Genomic DNA, 24,712 nt, shown 5'->3' on the forward strand with positions numbered 1-24,712 from the left:
TTAAGTTTTACTTTTATGTATTTCAAGAACAAGGCTACTATGAGTAGCTAAACAAGTTATCTCCTCCTCTTCAAAGGAGGTTGATTTATGTAATAATATGTTGTCTGAATAAATTTTCGAAGCTCTTCTCTATCATGTTATTTTATTTAAAATATTAAGCTTTTACTATACGCCCTAAGGTAGGAAACGAAATAGGGCTGTGTTAGCTGCTGCTGAAGGAGTCTGTGTCAGGAACCATGGGTTGCGATCGCGTGGTTTGGTTGTGAGGAACAACCTGTAAAACCCGGTGGACATAACCCGGCAACAGTGTGGTTAAAGAGGTATTCTGCTTTAATTTACTGACGGAAGCATGATGGGATTAAGCCTTTAGATTTTAAATAGGGAAATAAAGGGTAGAATGAGCATTATTTAGTTTTAAGGACAAATTCAAGAAACTATTTAATGAATCATGTATATATTTGGAACATAAAAAGTGAAAGGGATATAATACGGAAAATGAAAAAGATACATGGATATATTTAAAAATTATCCCAAAGTTTCAGCTTGATATTTATATTTAATTAGATCAATATTTGTGATGATATAAAAATAACCCACCTGGAGACTTTGAATTGGAGTAGTTAGACATTGACTCGTCAATTTAGGTTAGACTCGTCGGGTCGGCCGGGCCCGCCACGTATTTTAAGTAGATTGGGTTGAAATTTTTTCATCCCACCAAAAGGTGGGCCTAGATGGGCCAACCCTCCTAGGCCCGTGACCCGCGCGGGTTGGCCCGCCGCGGGCCTGAAGAATTAATAATTTATTTTTATTATTATTGTGATATATGTATTTTTTAATAAAAGTTGTGAATTTTTTTTTGTATTAATTATTTTATATAAAATTTACACACATAAAATCAATAATTAAAATTTTTATTAATATGTTTTTATTAATATTTATTTATGAAATGATATTTATAATTAATTATAATAATTATTTATTTATTTTTATTTATCGTGAGCCAACCCGCGGGCCGGCTTGCCTAACCCGCAACCCAACTTGGGTTGGGCTGGGTTGAGGATTTTTAGCCCGCCAAAATGGTGGGTGGGTCAGCCCGCCATCAACTCGTCAAAAGATGAGTTTTTAGTGGGCCAGCCCGCGCCCACCATGAGTTGGCCCGTTTAACAGCTTTAGTTAGACAAGCCATAACAGGGGCTGGACCGGGCTGAATCTTTATGCATTTACTTTTGGGTTAAAGTATAAGCAATACGCATTCCAGCCCTATGCACGGCCTTTACATTATTTTTTGGGCTCCACTATAATGCTCCTACTTTATGGGCTATAAATTTATTATAATGGGCTTATTATAGCCCGCAGTTCAAATATTGTGAGACAGACTGCTCCATATCTAGGTTCTGGGTACATTACAATTTTTCTGTTTCCAATTTTTAAAATAAATGATTATGAATTTTTTTTTTAACAATTAATGATTGCTTCTTACTTGCTCTGTCTATAGAAAGTTTTCTTTTTCTTTTTCTTTTCTGGTTCTCGAAATTTTCTTAATTTTGGCTATAGTATGCAAGTGTTTTCCCTCTGTTTTCTTAAAAGCACGCCTTTAATAAAATTATTTTACCACAAAAGCCAACATTAGAAAATTAAGTATGCAAAAGGATACAAAACCAAGAGTAGTTGTAAATATTATCCAACATTACTATAGGATTTATTCGTACGAAGAAAGTGGGTGATTAAGCCATGAAAGGGCAGCCTGAAGCAGAGGGAGTTTCGTATGCTGATTCCTCATATTTTTTACCCTTCATTAGACCGGACAATAATTCTCCACGGTCTAAGAAGAAGTCAATCTTCACAATCTTGGAGTTTTCATCCAGCTACGTTCATGTTATTCAAACAAAACATCACAAGTCCTGATTTTATTTTAAAAAAAGGATGATTAATTGTATAGGATATTTCAAAGAAATGTGATCATTACCTCAAAAATCCCAACTCCAAATAGCTCGACCAATTCTCCCGTAGGTTCGTGGCCTTTGAAAGGGCCCTCCATGTAACCCCAGTGCCTGAACTTGTAGCATATCACCGGAGGTCCCGAATAAACTTGAAGTATCTCCAGAGCAAATCCACGAGGAAATGTTGTCGTAAACGCCTTCTGGGACGAATCATATGTCTCTTGATCGGGATCATAAAACCTCAACGATGGTGGCAACGATGTTTGTAGGAACATGTTGTAGCCTCCACCGATCTTCGCAGCTTCTTCGACCGTATAAAATCTTTTGCCTTGTCACATAATATAATAAATTTTATAATTTCTTATACGTTGCCTTAAATCATAAAAGTGTATATTAATTACATAAAGGGTAGATGCATGTTATAAATTTGTGCAGTGATCGCCTACCATACCATTGACACCGATGACGAATTTCTGAGGGTCGAGTGTTCTGTAATCACGGGGATCGGCCTTGTGCACCCTTTCCATTTCCCATGTCTTCACAAGATTTTGAACTTGTTCCTCAAGTGATCCCACGGGCCATATCTGATCCATTCAAAAATTTTTACTTCAAATTAAATTTGTTTCTTTTTTTTTTTTTTTTTTAAAAAAAAAGAAAAATATATATATATAGATTATTGTTGGAAAAAGTGATGCACCTTAGTCCTGCCTTGTTCGAAGAGGTCGTTGACGAGTTGGTAGTTAGGAGGATGCGCTTTCCACTTTGTGGTTCTTAAATCCTCTTCAGTCAAGTATGATCTGTACTTGTCTCCTTCATTAGCTTCTGCCATTTCTAACTTTCGACTAGAATTGTAGTGGAGAATTAAATTAGGACTGGTGGTCTGTGTTATATGAAGGGATAAGATTAATATTAAATATTAATAAATAAATAAATAAAATGGCCGCCCAAAGTTGAATAATTATTCATGCAGGCAGCAAATTTGAAATTTCCAACGATTTTTTTAAGTTATATCCATGAATATTAAAATAATTAATGTTTTTGGTTTTCGGGCCATATTTTATCCCTATTTTACCCCCCCATTGAGTACTCTGAAGTCTCGCTTGGTGGGTAATTATTTTTGGAGTTCAGTTCCTTTTTATATTATAAATATAAATAAAACTACTAGCTAACAATTGTATTAAAAACTTTTATGGTTGTTTTTTTTACCGTTTCTAATTATTATTTAGATAAAGTGATAATTATATATATATAATATACTATATATTAAATGTTTCAAAAAAAATATACTATATTCTATATATTAAAGATGTGTGAAGTTGATGGTCACCAAAATCTGTGTTTTCTTTCTCAGTTTTTGGTCCCACAATAATGATAGTTCACTAAAGTGATATCCACTCAAAATAAAATAAAATAAAATAAAATTATATATATTCGCGTGTAAAGAATACTAATATTTATAATTTGTGGAGCTAATGTGTGAATTATTTAAAGTTGACGAGATATGAATGGTTTAAATTATAAATTTACTAAAATAAAATTTTATGATCTTTTATATTAAATGAAAAATATTAATTTTCTAAGTTAATTTGGTTATATTTTTTTGTAAAAATCAATTGGTATCACGGAGCAATAAGGATCTCTAGAAATATTAGTTTTTTAAATTAATTTAATTGTGATCTTTTTGTAAAAATCAATTGATATCACAAAGTCATATATATCCTAACATAGATATTTATATAAATAAATATAACAAATAAAATATATAGATAGAATAGAATAGAATAAAAATTAAAAAAAACATTTTATGGAAACAGATTATTCATATATTCTTGAACAAGGGGCGAAGAAATTGGATTTAAAAAAAAAGGAAAATGTGGAAATTGGACTTGTTTTGCCCATTAATTCGTAGACAAATACTGGATTTTCAACCCTCTAATTGTAGTGACGAAGGAGATCGTGAGACTTATTTTTATTTTTATTTTTTAACGTGAAAACTCGCATTCGCTACTTTTCGATGCGCTTTGGGTAAATTCCCGAACTAACTCAATAGCCTGCTGCAAACAGACTTATGCTTCTTGCACGAGTTTAAGGTTGATATATATGTCACTAGTATTTGACCCAAGTGACGCTAACATGTTTTGTGTTCCAGATCACTAATTTGTAATAATATATAAATAAAAGATTGGTATTAAGTAAGACGTCATTCAATCCATAGAATTTATTCATACAAATGTTGAAACATGCACGTACAAATTCGAAAACCAAATTAAAGAAATTGTTCAAGATTAATTAAGCCATGAAAGGGCAGCCGGAGACAGAGGGAGCTTCGCTTGCTGATTCATCAGATTTCTTGCCCTTTATCAGAGCTGACAGTAATTCTCCACGGTCAAAGAAGAACTCAATCTTCACAACCTTGGAGTTTTCATCCAACTGTACGTTTCAAAATTGCAAATGATTATTTAATATGAATATATAAAATTAACAATAATCATAAATCCGTTTGGCAAAATAATTAAAGAAATGTATTAATATTTTTTTTTTACCTCAAAAACCGCAGTCCCAAAGAACTCGATCAATTCGCCAGTAGGCTCGTGGCCTTGGAAAGGGGCCTCCATGTAACCCCAATGCCTGAACTTGTAACATATCACCGGAGGTCCCGAATAAACTTGAAGTATCTCCAGAGCGAATCCACGGGCGAATGTGGCCTTGAATGCCGTCTGGGAGGAATCATAAGTCTCTTGATCCGGGTCGAATAACCTCAACGACGGCGGCACCGAAGTGTGTAGGAACATGTTGTAGCTTCCTCCAACCTTTATAATTTCTGGGAGCGTGAAGAACTTTTTGCCTGTCACGTTTCATTACGACTATGTTACATTGAGTCATCAATGTTTTTTTTTTGGATCACGAGTTTATTCGAAAAAATCATCGACTCACCATTGATGCCGATGACGAATTTCTGAGGGTCGAGCGTCTTGTATTGATTGGGATCGGCCTTGTGCACAATCTCCATTTCCCATGTCTTCACGAAATTCTGAACTTGCTCCTCGAGTGATCCCTCGGGCCATACCTAATTTCCATTCAAATTAATAACAATACACACACATTCAATTGATTGAATTTTGGCCAATATATATAATATTAATTTTATTTGAATATGAATCAAATTAATTAAACATATACGGACGTGCATCGATACATTAGTATATATAATCAATCAATTGACTTACTTTAGTTCTACCATCTTCGAAGAGCTTGTTAACGGCATCGTAATTAGGAGGGCCTGCTTGCCATTTGGTCGTTTTGAGGTCCTCTGGAGTCAAGTAGGATCTGTATTTGTCTCCCCCAACGTTTGCCATATGATTCATTTTCAGAGATTGATTATGCTGCTAAGTGCGAGATGTTAGGAGATATATAACTGGTGATGATAAAGATATCCCCTTGTGTGGTGTTTATATAATGAATGATGGTACTTTTAGTAGAATTTAATTTTTTTTTTTTTCGAATTAGGAATGGCATGGCCCAGAAACCCAAGTGGCATTCATTATTCAATGACTGCGCAGCCACAAAACATTGAATCTGTACTAGGTGGTCATCCAGTGTATGTTTAATTCGGGTAGTTTTTGCAATATTTAAAAATAACAAATTATGAGAAAAAATTTCACAATGATAATTTTTCTCGAGATTTTAAAATTTTTTTAATGCGAATTATTATTCTTCTGAATACATACGATTGGCCGCTCGAAGCCTCGAAGGAGTACAGGTCTAATCGGTAATTAGTGGTGTACTACTCTCGGACGTCCTAAAGCGACCAGTAGCACAAATTCTTTTTGACCACTTGGAGCACATATGCACATGGATAATTAACATCGGAGGTACATATTGCAAATAAGTAAAATTATGTTCAGTTAAATAGGATTTAAACGGATTTCATTTTAAATTCATGTCTCCAATCTGTTGTATCTTTTGGCTAAAAATGCAAAATAGGTTTTACCATATTAATTGAGATTATGATCACTTGATTTGGCATTTTTTTATGACGTGGTCGCAGCCGTTATCTTTCGGTGTGCACTAAATAAACGTATTAGATAAATCATAGGCGACATGCTAGTCCAAAATAACGTTCGTAGAGGAATCAAACTCCTAATATATGACCGATAGTTCATCTACATGGAGATTGATTTAGCATTTTGGAACTATATACAGTGACTTTTCTCTATTGTCGGCTCCTTGTACCGGACGAAACTTTCTTGAATAAGAATCCTAGCTAGCATGTATTAAGGTAGTGTTTTGGAGAGCTTTTAGGAAGCACTTCTCAGCTTCTTGTTAACAAAATTTCACAAAATTTCAAAATTTTGTTAATGAAAAGCTGAAAAGTGCTTTTTAGAAGCTCTCCCAAACACTACCTAATTAGACTAGCCATTCGGCCAATAGCGCGTTCAAAAATAATTTCCATCATTTTTTTTTTGAAAGGAAAACTTGCAACTTTATTAATTAATAGAGAGATCTTTTAATACAAGACTTCGCAGCCAAAAAGAAAAATTCTCAGGCACCCATATAATATTTTATTTTACCCGTTAAGAAAAGTATGTAATATCTCGAGAAATATTTTATTTTACCCGTTAAGAAAAATATGAATATAAGAGCAAAATTTTTACATTGTATGTATACATGTTTATCCTTTTTGTTTCATATGAATGAGATGTTAATGAGGGTTATATAAGTAAAATTACAAAAAATTTAGGGACAAAAATAAAAAAATACACAAGACAATTGATTGGCTGCAATAATGAATTGAGTGTAATAATTTCTCACATTTAACTTCCATCTTAATAGATGTTATTTAATTCTATAACTTCCATTTTTTACTATTGATTGTATCAGATTATCTAAAAAATTATTATATATAAATTTTATATGTTATTATATAATTTTTTTTTTCATTTCATCCATGTATTTGCAAGATTCTAATATAAATTTTTGGAATACTATTTTATTAATATTCAATCGAAGATTGAATCAATGATTTAAAATTATAATAAAACTTATATAGTAATTTCACTATAATTATTTATTAATGTTGCAAATATTTCCAAAATATTTTTAAGTATCTAGACAAATATTCAATATTATGATTGTGTTTAAAAATTATATGCTTATATTATTTTGTTCGTGATTATGACATTAGTTTGGTTGTTTAAAAAATAGTTACATTATTTTTAAAAAAACATTGGTTATGTTAATTTATTATTGTGTATTTATGTAGCTTATAAACCAATAATTGTTTATATTTCTTTACGAAAAGATACACTCTAATATAAAAATAAATGATTATCATTAGGACATCACTTTAATAAATGAAATGTTATGCATGCATATACTTATATCTATATCAATATATATACATGAGTTAATATATAAATTAATAGATTAATAAAAACTTAGAAAATCATAAAAAACAATATTTTTAATATATTTAAATAAAATGGTTAGATAAAAATAATTTATCTATTCAGTATAAAAAAATTCAAATGATTGAAAATAAAACTATCAATTTTCATTAAATAATACTTAGTAAACAAGTTGAGCGAAAATCATTTATTTACAAATAATAATTTGAATATGTAAATTATTATGGCAAGAAGAATATTTTATTTTATTTTATACTTTTGTAAACAAATTATTTTGTTAAAATATTTCCTATTTTTTATGTTTAAATGTATTATTTTAACATAGTGATAGGATTGAGTAATATGTCAATAATAAAATCTTTTCATAAAGTGAATAAAAGAAATATTAAAATAAATCATACTGCCTATTCATGAAATATTTATAATTAAAAAGTTATTAAAAAATTATTTTTATTATATTGTTATGTTTAATTTTTAGTTGGTAAAAGAAAGAAAATTAATAGAGTGATCAATTAATATATCAACATATTAAATATTATTTAAGTACTTTAAAGCTCTAAGTAACTTTTATAGAAACAATAAAGTGATAATATATAATAAGTTTAAAATAAAAGTACTTTAAGTTATTTACTTCTTTATGAAAGTTTATTTTAATTGTTATATTTCTATGTTAAATTAATCATATAGCACTTTAACACTTTAAGTATAATTCTTATAAAAGACAACGAAGTGATAATATAGGATCAAGTGTTTTCGATTTACCAAAAGCTATAGCTGGTGGTAATGGTGCAACTCAAATCTTTTAACTGCACAGCAATCCAAGTTTTATGGTTCGATCATTTTATCAAGCGAAGACAATTATTACACTCAACAATATATAATAAGTTTAAAACATTATTTTAAGTTGTTAATTATTATAATTTTTTTCCTCAAAGTTTATTTTAATTGTTATATTTCTATGTTAAATTAATCATATTATAATTAAATAAATAATAACAAATTATTATTAAGATTAATTATTATTATTAATATATATAAATAAGAGTTTGAAAAATTCAAATAAAAGATAAAGTAATAAAATATATGACAAAAAATTCTAGGCTTAGAAAATTTAGTTATTATGTTATTTATTAATTATAAACACTAATTTCATATATTATTATATCTAAATATTAATTATTACAATTATGTTGGATGCTTTGATTTTTCATTGTTTTTTATCATTTAATATTAAGTCAATGTTTTAAAATATCTATTTTCATTTCTTTATACTTAAGTACGTCTATATATCGATTGTACCCAATTCAAGTTGTTAAATGTTTTTACAAGATATTTGATTTTTTAGCTTAATTATGATATATTATGTTACAAGTTATATATATATAAACTCACGAGTCAATATTTTTTTTAAAATTAAATATTGAAATTGATGCATATTGGAATATGTGACATGATTTATAATATATATATATATATATATATATATATATATATGTGTGTGTGTGTAACACATGTCATTGTATATTTCATTATTAGTATCAATTTTAATTCAATTATATAACTAACTGATCATAAAATAAGTGATCTTATACGTACAGAATACATGCATTTTATTAGTAAATAAAAAAGAATAAGTTTTTATGTATATTATATAGAAACAGAAGGTAAGTTTAATTCATGCATGTGCATATTAATGAAATATTAGTGTCAGGATATCGACTTTAAATTACATCAAATTAATTATGGTAAAAATTAAAGGGATTTCACTACAATGTATTTCAAATATATTTAGGGAGATCATTTTTTTAAAAAAAAATTAATTTTTTTTTTCTCATGAATTTTTGTTCATGTTAAATATTTTTTGTTCGAATTCGAGAGAAAATTTATATTAATTTTTTAAATCATGAATTATATGATTATTTAATTTAAAGTGCAAAATATGACACGAGGCCGATTTTCTCTTCCCCCTTTATTAATTGAAAATACTGAAAACTAGAGATTATGCATGGATCAAATATACAACTGTACATTATTCAAAAAAAAAAAAAAATATATATATACAACTGTACCTATGTTGTAGAAGAAGATATCTCCAGCGGCTACTAAGCTCCACGTGCCCACATAGCCCTCCACGCGCCAGCCCCTCCCACTATATATCGACTAAGCAAATGCATTCAGGTTCTTGAACATTACAGAAATATTACAATCAAGTGATCATACTCAATGTCGAGCACAGCTGGGCAAGTCATTCGATGCAAAGGTGATTTCTTGATCATAGCCACTGTTGGTTTTTGAATTATAAGAACTGGGTTTTGAATTTTGATGATCTCCGGTTGCTGCTTTGATTAATTCGAGTGACACTTGTCTTGTAGCCGCCGTGTCATGGGAGGCAGGGAAGCCACTGGTGATCGAACAAGTGGAGGTGGCGCCGCCGCAGAAGATGGAAGTTCGACTGAAGATCCTTTTCACCTCCCTTTGCCACACGGATCTCCACTTCTGGGAAGCCAAGGTATTCGATTCTTTCTTTCCAGAATGTGACTTGCTTGAGTGTGCGTGCAGTTCTTTGTGATCAATATATATGTTTTCTTTTCATGTTCATACACTTTAGCGATTCTCATTTTGACATGACCAAAAGTAGCCAGAACCTCAATTAAAAGAAAGAATGAAAAACAGAGTATTTTTTTAACATACTGAAATGAACACTATTTTTAACAAGATTAATTGTACTAATTAAGATGTGCATGGACAATCTCGTTTCAGGGGCAATCGCCACTTTTTCCTCGCATCTTTGGTCATGAAGCTGGAGGGTATGATTAACTTTGAATCAAACATCTCGAATTCATTTTTGTTATATATATAAACTTCATGATCTCTAGTTATCTGGGAAAAAAAATTCATTCATTTATTGTATGAATGTAGAATAGTGGAGAGTGTAGGCGAAGGTGTGACGGATCTCAAACCAGGCGACCATGTTCTTCCCGTGTTCACCGGCGAATGCAAGGAATGCCGCCACTGCAAATCAGCGGAAAGCAACATGTGTGAAACTTTGAGGATAAACACAGAGCGCGGAGTCATGCTTAGTGATGGAAAGTCGAGGTTTTCCAAGAACGGGCAACCGATATATCATTTTGTTGGAACATCAACTTTCAGCGAATATACAGTTGTGCATGTTGGCTGTGTCGCCAAGATCAATCCTGCGGCGCCTCTGGATAAAGTTTGTGTTCTTAGTTGTGGGATATCGACAGGTTAGCATTCTTACATTCTGTATTGACTATCGAACTATGTAGAGAAAACGGCTTTGGGATTGAATTTGGCATTTGTGATGAAGGACTTGGCGCGACCATGAATGTAGCCAAACCGACGAAAGGCTCGAGTGTTGCTATTTTCGGATTGGGAGCTGTTGGCCTAGCTGTGAGATGCTGAAATGCTTCTATTTATGCTTTACTTTATATGGAGTAGATGCTTATTATCTTGCTTTACAGGCAGCCGAAGGAGCCCGGATTTGTGGGGCTTCGAGGATCATTGGAATAGATTTGAACTCTAATCGGTTCGATGCAGGTTACTGAATAGATTATTGCATAGCTTCTGACATTGCTACCAGTGATTTACAACCAGTATTTGTGTTGTATTCTTGTTGACAGCAAGGAAATTTGGATTGACGGAGTTTGTGAACCCCAAAGATCATGACAAGCCTGTTCAAGAGGTTAATCTTGTTGCGATATTCTATTTTTTGCTCCGTTTTACTTATTAGAACTATGTTCCCACTCGAGTTATGATGCTCGACATTATGAAGATATTCAGGTTTTAATAGCTCTCGTCAAAGTAAAAGCTATGTGAGGAAAATGTATGTTCGACATACCAGCCAGGTAGTAGTAGGCACTAGGCAACAGAGGCCACCCAAAGCTAACTTGGAAAATCGCCCGTTCACAACTTTTGTTATCGGGGATTTTATTTTCGCAAAAATTAGAACTTGGGAAGGAAAATGACACAATGATGGTAATTGCACTCATCGTTAATTTGTTCTTTATGCTTTCATAATATCAGGTCATAGCAGAGATGACAGACGGTGGAGTCGATCGAAGCATAGAGTGCACGGGAAATATTAATGCTATGATATCTGCTTTTGAATGCGTTCACGATGTAGCCATCCGCTCCTATCAATTTCTTTCATTTTTTCTCGAAAGAACATAAAATATTTCCATCTCAAAATCTGCTGTCACGTTACAGGGTTGGGGTGTTGCCGTACTTGTTGGAGTTCCGAACAAGGACGACGCTTTCAAAACTCATCCTCTCAATGTGTTGAATGAGAGGACTCTTAAAGGAACCTTTTTTGGTAACTTCAAGCCCCGGAGCGATATCCCAGCAGTAGTTGAGAAGTACATGAACAAGGTGATTTTAGCAATATGACCATGCACATATATACCTTTTCGTAAATTTATTGTCTTTTGATCCATAAAAATGTTCGGTTTTCAAGGAGCTCGAGCTGGACAAATTCATCACACACACAGTTCCTTTCTCAGATATCAACAAGGCATTCGACTACATGGTCCGAGGTGAGGGTCTGCGTTGCATCATTGACATGGGAAAGTAATGTGTGTCCTTATAGTTGACAGAGTGTTACATAAATAAGTTTTTAAACGGAGGTGTAGTAGAGGTGTGTAAATTTAAGATGAGATCGATTTTACGAAATCGATTGTCCAAGGTGAATGGAGAGTTCACTTGGCTATTGTTGGATTGTTCTGTTTAGTTTTTGTAATTTACTAAAATAAAGTGCACTAAAAAGGTGGACAGCAGTTGAAATATTTAGAAGACTTGTGTTTTTGTCCAATAGGTATGTGACATAATAGTCTGCCTACAAAGAGCAAAAACTAGAATCTGCATCCTAAAACTCACTCTGTACACCATGTGAAAACAATCTTCTTGGCCTAAAAACAGTTGAACTAGACTGTGAGCATGATAAAGCCATTTTATAGCCAAAGAAGAAAAAAAAACCCAAACCCGGGACCTAGCTTGGTAGAAACCCAAAAGGTTCCTTCAATTCGAAAGCAGAAGCAAGAAAAGCATTTCATTCCATGCATCCGGCACACCAGGCAAGCACCAATGGCTACAGTCGGGAACCGATGGATTGTCACTCCAACTACCGATATGTGCATCGCTTCGGGACGCCCCCATTGGAGTGACATGCAGCAACTTTACGGGTACGGTTAAATTTTTCACTGCAGTAATTATAGCATCAGATATTGAGCTCCTCTGTTTCCCCATGATTCTTGACATGGGATGCCTTGTTACTTTGCAATTCTGACGAGCACCGTGACTGAGCATATATGGTAAACAACAAATTTGTTGAGAAATGGATTAGAATCATAAACGTGATTAATATCATAGTAGCATATATATTCACGGATAATTACAACACACCTCCAATGAGTTGATTCATAGGTTCTGAAAAAAACTCTTGTTCTGCTGGTATTAACCGCGTTTTCGATCCAAGATTGCCAAGTGTTCAATGCAGTTCTGAAGCCATTGTGTATAGACAATCCAAGTTTCATCCTCCCACCAATCTGAAAATACCAGCCCCTGTTTGATGATTAACATTAGAAGCGCTTTACAACAGTAAATCTAATTGAGTTGGCAAAAACCATCTTTCAAAAGTTTGCTTTTCAAGCCAAATGTAATAACCTCGATAATTCATCTCCTAAGACCTTTGATTCTGTCCAAACTTGATATTAAAGTTTCCATACTTGGTCATAAAAAAAGTGCACAAGAATTCAGCAGAGTTAAAAAATGATGACAGGGAAGATGCTATTTTGTTGGCTTACTTGCAGGACCTGGTTAAAGCTCGTTCGATGATGAGTAGGAGCAAACATATAATGAGAGTTTTAACTTCTACAGATCAATTTAACTCGATTTCACGTTGAATATGAGCTGATATAACATTGAAACATGCACGAAAACACGCACAATAATGGAACACTTACATATCAAAGAGCTTTGTAGGTGTCCACCAATGTCCTGAATTAAACACAAGAACATCAGAGTCAATCCATTCTCTACTAATATCATCCATTTGATCTAGCTTTAGCGTCGCCTTAACCCTCTTTGGTGAATGTTTAGGCGCTGGCCCAGGCTGTACCAAGAAAATCGAGCGGTAAAACTCAACTGTAAAATTGAATGGCCTAAACCGAACGCCTAAATGACGAATCTGCTTGTTGATTTGATTCCCATTAAGTTCATACACACTGCCTTTATCCTCAATTCCAGTCATTAGCAAACAAATCATGGATTCCCACTGAGTTCTACTCAACGAATCACCAACAAAAACAACCCTTTTCCCCCTAAGCATCTCCAAGAAAACACGAGCATCAAATCTTGGGATTTCGCAATTTTTGGGCCTCCACCTCCATTTAAGGTACCCTTTATCCTTCCTTCCATTAGCCAAACAATCAAACCCATGTTCCGCAAAAGGGCATTGGGATGCATTGTATAAAGGGCAACTTTCATCTACCACCCATTTCCCATCAAACACATCGCATCCCTTACTCGAAAAAACACTTAACTTGCTACTATAATTCTCCTCATTTCCATCCTTGTTAACATTAACCAATGTTTGAAAAGATGGAAACATGAAAAGATAGCTGAATCCTATAACAAGAAGAAAACATATCAATGAACTAACCATAAGAAATGCAGTGAAAGACTGAAAATTCCAACTTTTACTGTATCTCCCCGCTAAAGATTTGCCAAATTTGAGAACCTGTGGGAAGGCAGGCTTCGAATGACTATACAATGACAAATATAATCCACCCATCATTGCATTTGTCTCCGAAACACCCAATTATAGAACAGAAAAAACTAGCTGCTAACATCAAGAACCAACTTTATGGCCGATACACAGAAAATAAGCTTCTATGGAACAAAAATCCAATGCAGAAAAAAACTAGAATGGAACCAGTAGTTGAGGAATCCAATCAAAAATAGCAAAGGGAAAAGGAATTATAGTATTGTGGCACGGGTGTGATAGTGAAATCCGAACGCTACGGAAAGCAGATTTATAACGTACCTTTTACGTTAGAACCAGCTCCTCCAACTCAAAACAAACGTCGGTGAGATTAATCTCAATTAAAAAATATTTTTTTAATGGAGATGCACGCATGAAGGAACTCAAAAATTTAATTGAGGATGAGAGGATAAATAATATAAAAGTTCATAAATTTTTTTAATGAAACGGAGAGAATCTGTTTTTGGGAAGGGTCGGGTAACATTCCAAAGTGATCTGGACGGATTAGATCATATCATATCACCAGATCAATCTTTTTTTTTTTTTTTTTAGAACCTGCAAACGCTATTTTTTGGTGCATTTTGGATAAACGCTCGAACTAACGCAATAGACAGGCTAATCAAGTAAAAGAGATCAATCTGTTTTTGTTTGGTCTCTGTCCCTGTTGAGGTGATAGGTGAACTTCCCTATAAAATGATTCTTTTGTTTTTTTTTTAAGTTCCCACCTTACAAATGATTCTGATTTGGCCATTCTGAATAACTTCAGTTTGATGCTATTACAGGATTTCGATCACAAATTTAAAAGGGAAAAAAAAAAAAAAACAGACACAGAGAGGGAAAAAAAAAAAGAAAAAAAAAAAGAGAGAGGAAAATAAAGTAAAATAAAACTAAAAAAACGGAATTGTAAATTGGTAATCTGATGTGAGACTATTGTTAAAAATGCTAAATGGATTGATTGATTTGAAATTCGTTATTTCAAATTTATTTTGCATTGTTACATAACTCAAAAAATTATTCTCAAATTCATATTTTATTTAAATATTAGCCACAATAAATTTCAAATAACTCTACGATATTCTAAAGATTTGAAATTTATGGTGATTAGTATAATTATAATGCAAGTAAATTGATAGATGAATTAAAATATCTCTTGTTTAAATTATTAAACAATGAGAAAAACATATTCACAATCTATAGATTTTTAATCTAAATGAACTCCTTCGAAGAATTTGTGTTTTCGGACTATCAAAGTAAAAAATGCCAAGGCAGTTTTCCTGGTAAGAACCCGAATTCTATTGAAATGTCAATACAACGAAATAGTGGTTTAGCTCGAAACAATAAATAAAGCATCGATTTTTAAAAATTTTACACTTGCTTGTAAATTTCAAAGATAAATAAATGCAATCTTGCATTCCAACATTTCCTTGTTCTTAACGAAATCATTGCATTTTAAATTGTTCTGTTTAATTATCTACGTAAGTGCTGAACTTTCTATTATGATTTAATCAGTAAACTATTTTGCAGAAATATCAGCGAGTATTTTTTCTAATAGAATACGAGTTTTTTGGGCGAAACCCATTCTGTCGGGCGCATTTTTTCATCAAAATATTTCAAGATTTTAATTCGGGCAGATTTTAGAATTTTGAATATGGATAAATAAACACAAGTTATCGATGATGTTGCATTTACATTAGCAATCAAATAACATTACTAATAATGATGAGGATTCCATTTTCATCGATGTAATGGCAGAAATATATCCGCAAACGAAGGCCCAGTTTTGGTCATGGACAGACTATAGAAAACTGTATAACAACTCAAGTTATAACATTAAAGAGACTAAAATATTCACATTTACTCATTAAAATCAACGAAATTTAAGAATGTCCTATGCAGAATTGGAAATTTTAGCCCAGAAAGCTACAAATCTATTAGGGAAAAAAAATATTATGTGATATTCTGCGATAACTTCAACTCAGTTTAAAGAGAATTTTCAAGAAACACTTAGGATCATCGTTTGCACTTTGTGTTGGAGGAAATTTTGAGAGAAGGAATAACACTTTGGATTTGGTTCACTGTTTATGCATCTTATTAAAGGTATGTCTAAAGTGGCTCTACAAATGGGTTCGAAACGGGTCATGGGATTTAGACGACCTACGACGGGTTAAGCATAATGATTGTTGTAGAAATATTATTTTTAAAAAATAAAATTTGAAAAAATTTCGATCTTCTGTTTTTATATTTCAGTTTTAGTTTTGTATGTTACGATTTTTGGCAATTTTAGTTATTGTTTTTTCGAAAATGCTTACGTGATACTATACACGTCAGATTATCGAGAGTAAATAACATAAAATTTTCTAACACTTCTAAAGTATTTGGGGGTGGAGATTAATATGCACCAAGAATAAGTATTGAAATTTTTTCGAGTCCAACTCCAATATGATGCTACTGGAGCTCCACTGTGACTCGAAAGACCCCATGTCATTAAGTCGACATCAGTAAAAATTTATGTTCCATTTCTCCAAAATAAATCAAAGCCCTGTATGATTTTCAATCAGTTTGCCAACTGTTGCAGCAAACTGTGAATCATATATCTCAAACACCAGTCACTCCATACAATTTCTGGAACTGGTTCTCTCAGTTATCAATGGAAGGACGCGTAGTGTTAGGCAATCTACGTCCCCGGACAAACGAACTGAACAGATGCAGAGCTCTTGAAGGCTGCGCATAGGGTACCATATGTGCTGCACCTCTAACTGTAGCAAAAGTTAGCAAGTTTCCATACTCGGTAGCCCAACCTCCCACCTAATAAATTACAGAAGGCTAAGGTGTTAATGGCTGAGTTTAATAGCATAAAACATGAGGTAATGTGTGCATCCAACAAGTACCTGTTTGTTATGGAACCAAGCTCCATATGGGACCGTAACCTTGAATCGTAGATCGTGGGCAAGCTCGCGGACAAGTGTCCGGGAACCAAGTAATGGAACTACTGAATCTTGATCTCCACTGGCATTGTGCAATAACAAGTTTTACAATATATGAAACACGAGGAAAAACATTTACTTCATGTTTCAAGACAGAACGGTTTACCTGAAAATCCAAACGGGAATATGGTTCTGAACGATCCTCTTTAGCAAAGGCAGAATGTCAATGTCTCCATCTGTCTCAGTATAGTTCAGAACACTGCTAAACAAGTTCAATTAAAAGAAAAACTCTTTACATCATAGTTATGTTCTTTCGCAACTTTCCAAGTGTAAGTCATGCAGATTTACCTGCTGCACATGGACCAGGGATATGGTAGATTAGTCCGATTTGCATGTAGAGCCTTCTGAACCTCTGGAAGGTTAAAGTAGAACCTCCTTTCGTAGGTCATACACACATCTACTCCAACACTAATCTTAGTAGCCTGCCACGGCATATGATGTTTTATTCGTTGTTTCTTTGAATGGAAATTCAGAATCAGCAAGAGTATGAAAGAAATGTACCATCTTTCGGAGTCTTAGCTCTTGCTGGACGATGGATGGATAGCATACGTCAAGAATGACGTCGTAATTGTTTATATAGTCACCGACAATTTTATTTGCCTCAGTTATGGCATCGTTGCAGGATTTGGAGACGTTATGTGGAGTAGCAAATGTGTAATCCTCGAACTCACAGTCGTTCATAATGGCAAGGCCTATTTCATCAGAAATCATCCCATGCGACCAAAAGAACTCATATGTGGCTGGGACATCGCGATCGAGTTTAAGAAGTGGATTGCCAATCTGATCAAACAACAGATTAAATCTGTAAAGTTAAACACTTGCAAAAAGAATAGACAACAAAATGGTAGAATCGTATTTAACATATTACCAATATCCCTTTAATGTTGAACTTGTAATCTGTAGAATGTTTGTTATGGTCCAGAAGCTCGATTGCTAACTGAGGAATGTAATGCCCTGTATACACAAACAATATATATATTTTTAAAATATAAGAGTATAGGGACAATTTTAGAACATATAAATCTAAATTATCTTGAAATGATTCACATTTAGGACCGGGCTAATGAATTTATGGATAGTAAATTTCCTACCTGCGTAGCTTTCTCCGGTCAGGAACAAATCTCGGGTTTTGAACGATGGAAACTTCTTGAACCATCCCATCATGAACATATGCATATCATTTGCTGCCATAGAACAACAAACGGGAATCTGTCTCAGTAAACTCAAAATTCTATTACACACTTATGACTTAAGGATCTCATAGCTCAGGGCAGATCCAGCAACTGGAAGATCACACCAGCAAGGCTTTAAATTTCCATGCATAAATTTTTTAAATAAATACAAATTTCACGGATTATATTCCATTCAATCAAACATAGGCAGATGTCTGATGCTTGTCACTTTATTAACCGTTGTATAAACCACACCTAAATTCTATCAGAAAGAATGGAAAAGTTTAGCATGGAATGCTGCTTACCCGTGGACGCATCACCAGTGGTGTAGTCTGAGCTTGTATTTGAGTATGACCATCCAACTCCGGCAGGAGACTCGACAAAAAGAAGATTTGAAGCTACAAACATAAAAACTAAAATTTTTAAGCAAATGGATTTATTGATTTCAAAGTTTTGAGACCAAAAAAAAAAAAAAAAAAGAAAAGAAAAAAACTTCAAATATACCTTTGTTCCACGACTTCGAGTTTATTCGGAGGCCTCGGCCATTGCCTGTAGGAAAGAAAGGACCCAGTTCTGTGAAAGCACCTCCTCCCATTGATGAGCAACCCGGGCCTGAACATATGATTCAGAAACGCAAAAGATTAGCTAACATAATAACCTTTTTCTCGCTTACAAGAACTACTATGCACATACTTCTACACAAAAGAAGACCATTTTTCAAGGCTTAATCTTTAAATGAAACAGTACTAAACCAAATTCTTGAAATGAAAGAGGGGAACACTTGAATTTTTTTTCTGAAATGGAATCTTCCACGGGCAGCCGTAAAAAAGAAGACATATTTTCAGTTGGCATGTACTCCCATGTCCCTAAATTCAAACAGTGAATCTCAACTATTCACTCCAACTAAGTAACAAATAAGAATCTTGCACTCTCAAAAAAAAAAAAAAAAACAAATAAGAATCTTGCTCGTGTCATGCTAATATTGTTGATTTGAATCTAAATCCAATCCAAATTCCAAAAAAGAGGAGATTCAATCCACGGGTTTTTTTTTAAAAAAAAAGAAAAATTATGTGTCAAATCTTAAATTTTTTTATTTGATTTGCACGACCGACCTGTCACACCCACGGCCCACAAAGTCCAGGTACAGCTGCAGTTACCCAGATTGCAATCTCACTTTGTACCCATTTTCCTCAAATCAAGAAACTACATCTTTTTTTGACGGTAATCAAGAAACTATATATCTACTAAGCCAAGAAAAGTGGAAAAAAAAAGCAAAAAGGAAAAGAATTACCTCCATTGAGCCAAAGTGTGAGAGGTTTGTGATTAGGATCTTCTTCAGCTTCCACGAAGTAGTAAAATAAACTCCTCCCTTTCGTCACATCCACATCTACATACCCTGCATACTGCCTAAACTTCACCACCGGTTGACCAGGCAACTTCACCACCAGATCCTCCTCCGGAAAGCCAAAACAACCGCCAAACACCAATCCCACCACCACCACCGCCGCCACCTCCACCGGAATGCAATTCAACCGCAATCCCATCTCAAAAAGACTCAACAAGAACAACCTTTTCACTAAAGGTTTCAACTTTGAAGTTCTCCCTTGTTCTGGAAGAAAAACGAATCCACATTAATGCCTATATCTTCTCGGAAAGACATTTGGTGCATAAAATATAACGTGCAGGTATAAAAAAAAAAAGGAATTGTATTACGAAAGAGCACGTGAGTTCTGGGATTGCTTTTCGAAAAAGCTTAAACTTTGGCCTGAATATCTTCAAATGAAAGGATTTTCTATATCCGGAAACACACAACATACGAGTGAATCAAGGAAAAATTTGAATCCCCTGCGCAACTTCCACTTCTTGTGCGAAGGAGATTTTAGCTTTATCTGCTTTTTTATGCTTATCTTTTCGTATCCAATGCAAGTTTGTTATAGAAAGAGAGTGAATTATCTGAGAGACGTTGGAAAGCCGCAGCAGGAGTGGCAGTGTGTGTCGATGAAGCTACCATTGATGGGGGCCACTGACGTTAATGCTTCGGCAACGAGTACGAAATTCTCAGCTGCAAATTTTCTTGACATTGGATTCAAATCTTTTCGTATATTAAATTAAATTACAAAAATATAAATTTCTTATTCCTTAAAATATCGATTAGATTTATGTAACTAAATTTCTTTGTCTGAGGTCAGAGCATTAAAGTAGGTCGGAAGAGAGTGTGTGGTGTGTAATGATGAGTGATTTGCATGACAAAGTGAGAAAGGTCATCGGTGAAGAAAATAGTCTCTTTTTCTTTAACGATTTTTTTATTATTATTTAACATTCATCATTATTCATAAATTATAATAATAATCACAAATAGTTTATGAACAATTAATTACAGCAAACTACTAATTATTAATTAGAATATTACATTTTATGTCATAAATATTAAATGTCGGCAGCCTTACATTAAATTGGAATTTTAATTTGAATTTATTGACTCTAATGTTGTCCCTTTCTGACAAGAAACGAGAAACATCACCCGATCCCCTTGCCTTATACTTCCAAAATTTGAGGTCCCTTCGTTTACCAATTTTGATGTGAAATTTGGTATTTTTCTCTCCTTGTAGGTTTGGGCATCTCTAGTTTCTATGAAGTTTTACTCTAAATTAGAGTTGCGATAAACATTCAAAAGAATGTAAGTTTTGTTTTTAATTTTCATTTCCAGTAATCCCCCAACTGATAGATTAAATTTTTTTTATAAAAAAAGACAATGAGCAGAGTTGAATAAAACCACACGATACGTAATTACTTATTAGTGAGGAAACTTATATGAGTACCAATTTGCATTTATTAATAAATTCTTGAATGATGTTGATTAATGGGGTTGAGTTTAAAATATTGCCGGTGTCCTAAAATAATTTTAGGCTGTATATTTGAAAGTTGTGACGATATTTTGGTGGGTCTCATAATTAATAATAGCCCTGTCATTAGAAAAATAGCGTCAATATCATCAAACGACTTTCGCAACGCCGATAAGACATTACTTTGCTTTATAAAATCTATTATACCATAAAACTTTAGAAAAAAAAACAACGAAATTTAATATTCAAATAGGATGAAGAATCTCGTGACAAACTATATACAATTTAAAAGATCAGGCGCCTAAAAGGGAATTAAAAATTAAAAAAAAAGGCAGAACATGGGACAAGAAACTGGTGGCCAAAAGGTGGTGGTCTCCTTCTTATTAAGCAATAGACTTCAAAAGTACATTAGTGTGCATTATAATTGAAAGCCACATGATCAATCCTTGGATTCAAAGAATAAATAAATTGTTGTGAAAAAGTAAAAATTTATGATAAAAAGTAAAAACTTCAAAATTCAAAATATATCAAACTCTACACTTTATAATATTTTTCTTTCAACTCAATTGTATTTTTCATCACAAATGAAGACCTATTTATAGATCCACATTTGAGATTAGTCCAAAAATTAAAACATCATCATCTACATCATCACACACTAATTTTTCACATTTTACAATTCAATATTCAACATTCAACATTCAATATTCAATATTCAACATAATAATAATAATAACATATTTTTCAACACTCCCCCTTGTAATGATGATCGTGATATGATGACTGTTTTCATTACGTGTTTTATACTGCCTCGTTAAAAATCTTACTAGGAAAAACCCAGTGGGATAAAAATCATAGCAAGGAAAAAAGAGTGCAGCCACGTAAACTCCCTCTCATGTTAACATGAGTGATTCTTCACATATTCCGTAGATTGCGCATCCCAATGTTGTATATATGCTTTCTGAATATCGTCGTGGGAAGTACCTTTGTGAAAAGATCTGATGAGTTCTCACTTGATTGAATGTAACAGATATCAATATCTTTATTCTTCTCAAGCTCTTGAGTGTAGGCAAAGAATTTTGGGGGGATATGTTTGGTTCTGTCACTTTTGATGTATCCTTCTTTTATTTGATCAATACATGCAGCATTATCTTCATATAGTGTCACAGGCTTCTTGTCTACTGTCAATCCACACGATATTTGAATATGTTTGGTCATTGACTTTAACCATACACATTCACGACTTGCTTCATGTAATGCAATAATCTCGGCGTGATTTGATGAAGTTGTTACGAGTGTTTGTTTCTGTGAACGCCAAAAAATTGCGGTGCCTCCACGAGTAAATACATATCCAGTTTGGGAACGTGCCTTATGTGGATCAGATAAATATCCAGCATCAGCATAACCAATGATACTTTGATTGGTGTCTTTTGAGTACAAAAGTCCCAAATCTGTTGTTCCTCGTAGATAACGGAATATATGTTTAATTCCGTTCCAGTGCCTCTTTGTTGGATATGAACTAAATCTTGCCAATAAATTTACAGCAAAAGATATATCAGGTCTAGTGCAATCTGCAAGACACATAAGGGCACCAATGACACTTAGATATGGTCTTTCTGGACCAAGAATAACTTCATCATCTTCACATGAACGGAATGGATCATTTTCTATGTTTAATGATCTTACAACCATTGGAGTACTTAATGGATTTGATTTATCCATATTAAAATGTTTAAGGATCTTTTCTGTATAATTTGCTTGGTGAACAAAAATTCCACATTTTTTTTGTTCGATTTGCAAACCCAGACAATACTTAGTTTTTTCCAAGATCCTTTATTTCGAATTTTTCCTTCAAGTACATCATAACTTCTTGAATTTCTTTATTCGTTTCAATGATGTTTAAATCATCAACATATACAGCAATAATTACACATCCAGATGTTGTTTTCTTGATGAAAATACAAGGGCATATTGGATCATTTACATATCCCTTTTTCATCAAGTGCTCACTTAGCCGATTATATCACATTCGGCCGAATTGCTTTAACCCATATAATGATCTTTGCAATTTTACAGAATAAAATTCTTTGGATTTTGAACTTTGTGCTTCAGGCATCTTAAATCCTTCAGGGATTTTCATATATATATATATCACTATCAAGTGATCCGTATAAGTAAGCTATAACAACATCCATAAGACACATTTTCAAATTTTCAGACACTGCCAAACTAATTAAATATCGAAACATAATTGCATCCATAACAGGAGAATACGTTTCTTCATAATCAATTTCAGGCCTTTGAGAAAAACCTTGTGCAACAAGTCTAGCTTTATATCTGACTATTTCATTTTTCTCATTTCGCTTTCGAATAAAAACCCATTTGTATCCAACAGGTTTTACACCTTCAGGTGTGAGGACTATAGGTCCAAAAATATTACGTTTATTCAGCGAATCCAATTCAACCTGGATGACATCTTTCCATTTGGCCCAATCATGATGAGTTTTACATTCACCAAAAGATTTTGGTTCATGATCCTCATTTTCATTTATGATGTCACAAGCAACATTATAAGAAAATATCTCATCAATATCTTCTATGTCTTTTCGGTTCCATATTTTTCCAGTATTAATATAATTGATAGAGATTTCACGATTTTCGTCAGTTTGTGGTTCTGACAGACCATTTTCATCATCAGGTGTTTCTTCTGGAACACCATTTTCTTTTTTATGATCATCGTGCTTCTCTATGTCTTTTCTTTTCCGAGGATTTTTATCCTTGGAACCAACTGGCCTTCCACGCTTTAAGCGTTTTATGACATAATGAGTTTCTTCAATTTGTTTCTTTGGAATTTCAATTCGAGCAGGGGCATTTACAACATGTATATATGATTTTGTTACCCCTTTTATGTCTGCAAATGCATCTGGCATTTGATTTGCAATTCTTTGCAAGTGCACAATTTGTTGTACATCTTTCTCACATTGTTTGGTCCTTGGATCCAAATGTAACAATGATGGTACATACCATGTGATTTCTTTTTCGATGTGTTTCTTTTCTCCCCCTAACACTGAGAAGATTTCTTCATTAAAATGACAATCAGCAAAGCGTGCTGTAAACACATCGCCTGTCTGAGACTCAAGATATCGAATGATTGATGGACTATCATAACCGATATAAATACCGATTTTTCTTTGAGAAACCATTTTTGATTGTTGAGGTGGTGCAATAGGCACATACACCATACATCCAAAAATTCTCAGATGAGAAATATTTGGTTCTTTACCAAATGCAAGCTGCAATGGGGAGAATTTATGATATGCACTTGGTTTGATGCGAATTAATGCCGCAACATGTAAAATTGCATGTCCCCATATAGAAATAGGGAGTTTTGTTCTCATAATCATTGGTCTAGCAATCAGTTGTAGATGTTTAATCAATAATTCAGCTAATCCATTCTGTGTATGAACATGAGCAACATGATGTTCAACAGTAATTCCCATTGACATACAATAGTCATTGAAAGTTTGGGAAGTAAATTCTCCAGCATTATCAAGTCTTATTTTCTTGATTGTATAATCGGGAAATTG

The 24,712-nt window shown here is 33.3% G+C and overlaps 5 protein-coding genes across 8 annotated transcripts; 1 reads left to right on the forward strand and 4 right to left on the reverse strand.

Annotated features, from left to right (window-relative positions):
- Positions 1-1,564: 1,564 nt before the first annotated feature.
- Positions 1,565-2,811, reverse strand: LOC140866145 (pathogen-related protein-like). Its single transcript, XM_073271051.1, has 4 exons — positions 2,638-2,811; positions 2,392-2,524; positions 1,967-2,268; positions 1,565-1,865 (listed from the first exon to the last, which is right to left on the reverse strand). The coding sequence occupies exons 1-4, from the start codon at positions 2,767-2,769 to the stop codon at positions 1,725-1,727; spliced, it is 708 nt and encodes a 235-aa protein (XP_073127152.1). The 5' UTR covers positions 2,770-2,811; the 3' UTR covers positions 1,565-1,724.
- Positions 2,812-4,104: 1,293 nt separating this feature from the next.
- LOC140860861 (pathogen-related protein-like) lies at positions 4,105-5,371 on the reverse strand. The gene is made up of 4 exons (XM_073263865.1): positions 5,168-5,371; positions 4,875-5,007; positions 4,484-4,785; positions 4,105-4,370 (listed from the first exon to the last, which is right to left on the reverse strand). The coding sequence occupies exons 1-4, from the start codon at positions 5,303-5,305 to the stop codon at positions 4,230-4,232; spliced, it is 714 nt and encodes a 237-aa protein (XP_073119966.1). The 5' UTR covers positions 5,306-5,371; the 3' UTR covers positions 4,105-4,229.
- Positions 5,372-9,505: 4,134 nt separating this feature from the next.
- LOC140860860 (alcohol dehydrogenase 1) lies at positions 9,506-12,143 on the forward strand. The gene is made up of 10 exons (XM_073263864.1): positions 9,506-9,608; positions 9,721-9,857; positions 10,109-10,155; positions 10,268-10,593; positions 10,677-10,759; positions 10,831-10,906; positions 10,990-11,051; positions 11,393-11,488; positions 11,576-11,737; positions 11,823-12,143. The coding sequence occupies exons 1-10, from the start codon at positions 9,572-9,574 to the stop codon at positions 11,937-11,939; spliced, it is 1,143 nt and encodes a 380-aa protein (XP_073119965.1). The 5' UTR covers positions 9,506-9,571; the 3' UTR covers positions 11,940-12,143.
- A 1-nt stretch (position 12,144) lies between these two features.
- LOC140860859 (protein trichome berefringence-like 7) lies at positions 12,145-14,541 on the reverse strand. 2 transcript variants are annotated; one of them, XM_073263862.1, is made up of 4 exons: positions 14,409-14,541; positions 13,327-13,990; positions 12,767-12,925; positions 12,145-12,662 (listed from the first exon to the last, which is right to left on the reverse strand). In XM_073263862.1, the coding sequence occupies exons 2-4, from the start codon at positions 13,971-13,973 to the stop codon at positions 12,383-12,385; spliced, it is 1,086 nt and encodes a 361-aa protein (XP_073119963.1). In that variant the 5' UTR covers positions 13,974-13,990; positions 14,409-14,541; the 3' UTR covers positions 12,145-12,382. The 2 variants fall into 2 exon arrangements, with proteins under 2 accessions (XP_073119963.1, XP_073119962.1); XM_073263861.1 differs by lacking the exon at positions 14,409-14,541 and having other exon boundaries at positions 13,327-14,394.
- A 2,069-nt stretch (positions 14,542-16,610) lies between these two features.
- Positions 16,611-20,406, reverse strand: LOC140863054 (serine carboxypeptidase-like 42). Of its 3 annotated transcripts, none has more exons than XM_073266175.1 (11): positions 20,006-20,406; positions 19,574-19,891; positions 18,787-18,894; positions 18,588-18,680; positions 18,202-18,294; positions 17,979-18,064; positions 17,612-17,890; positions 17,399-17,532; positions 17,217-17,312; positions 17,015-17,132; positions 16,611-16,931 (listed from the first exon to the last, which is right to left on the reverse strand). In XM_073266175.1, exons 2-11 carry the CDS (start codon positions 19,824-19,826, stop codon positions 16,764-16,766), a joined length of 1,428 nt encoding a protein of 475 aa, XP_073122276.1. In that variant the 5' UTR covers positions 19,827-19,891; positions 20,006-20,406; the 3' UTR covers positions 16,611-16,763. The 3 variants fall into 3 exon arrangements, with proteins under 3 accessions (XP_073122276.1, XP_073122275.1, XP_073122277.1); XM_073266174.1 differs by having other exon boundaries at positions 19,996-20,405; XM_073266176.1 differs by having other exon boundaries at positions 17,217-17,309; positions 19,996-20,403.
- Positions 20,407-24,712: the final 4,306 nt, after the last annotated feature.

The sequence above is a fragment of the Henckelia pumila genome, chromosome 4 (assembly GCF_033568475.1).
Source record: "Henckelia pumila isolate YLH828 chromosome 4, ASM3356847v2, whole genome shotgun sequence".
In the NCBI taxonomy this organism is placed as follows: domain Eukaryota; kingdom Viridiplantae; phylum Streptophyta; class Magnoliopsida; order Lamiales; family Gesneriaceae; genus Henckelia; species Henckelia pumila.

Bases quoted from the DNA above. Each gene is read 5' to 3' on its own strand.
- LOC140866145 (XM_073271051.1), bottom strand. From the start codon at position 2,769: ATGGCAGAAGCTAATGAAGGAGACAAGTACAGATCATACTTGACTGAA. The intron at 2,525-2,637 runs GTGCATCACTTT...TGAATGGATCAG, and splicing joins TCGAACAAGGCAGGACTAAG to ATATGGCCCGTGGGATCACT. The intron at 2,269-2,391 runs GTATGGTAGGCG...TTATGTGACAAG, and splicing joins ATTCGTCATCGGTGTCAATG to GCAAAAGATTTTATACGGTC.
- LOC140860861 (XM_073263865.1), bottom strand. From the start codon at position 5,305: ATGAATCATATGGCAAACGTTGGGGGAGACAAATACAGATCCTACTTG. The intron at 4,786-4,874 runs GTGAGTCGATGA...GAAACGTGACAG, and splicing joins ATTCGTCATCGGCATCAATG to GCAAAAAGTTCTTCACGCTC. The intron at 4,371-4,483 runs GTAAAAAAAAAA...TGAAACGTACAG, and splicing joins TTGGGACTGCGGTTTTTGAG to TTGGATGAAAACTCCAAGGT.
- LOC140860860 (XM_073263864.1), top strand. From the start codon at position 9,572: ATGTCGAGCACAGCTGGGCAAGTCATTCGATGCAAAG. The intron at 10,907-10,989 runs GTTACTGAATAG...TCTTGTTGACAG, and splicing joins CTCTAATCGGTTCGATGCAG to CAAGGAAATTTGGATTGACG. The intron at 11,489-11,575 runs GTAGCCATCCGC...GTCACGTTACAG, and splicing joins CTTTTGAATGCGTTCACGAT to GGTTGGGGTGTTGCCGTACT.
- LOC140860859 (XM_073263861.1), bottom strand. From the start codon at position 14,159: ATGATGGGTGGATTATATTTGTCATTGTATAGTCATTCGAAGCCTGCC. The intron at 12,926-13,326 runs GTAAGTGTTCCA...ATCATCAAACAG, and splicing joins CCTACAAAGCTCTTTGATAT to GGGCTGGTATTTTCAGATTG. The intron at 12,663-12,766 runs GTGTGTTGTAAT...ATATATGCTCAG, and splicing joins TATGAATCAACTCATTGGAG to TCACGGTGCTCGTCAGAATT.
- LOC140863054 (XM_073266175.1), bottom strand. From the start codon at position 19,826: ATGGGATTGCGGTTGAATTGCATTCCGGTGGAGGTGGCGGCGGTGGTG. The intron at 18,895-19,573 runs GTAATTCTTTTC...TCATATGTTCAG, and splicing joins CACACTTTGGCTCAATGGAG to GCCCGGGTTGCTCATCAATG. The intron at 17,133-17,216 runs GTAAACCGTTCT...GCACAATGCCAG, and splicing joins ATTCCCGTTTGGATTTTCAG to TGGAGATCAAGATTCAGTAG.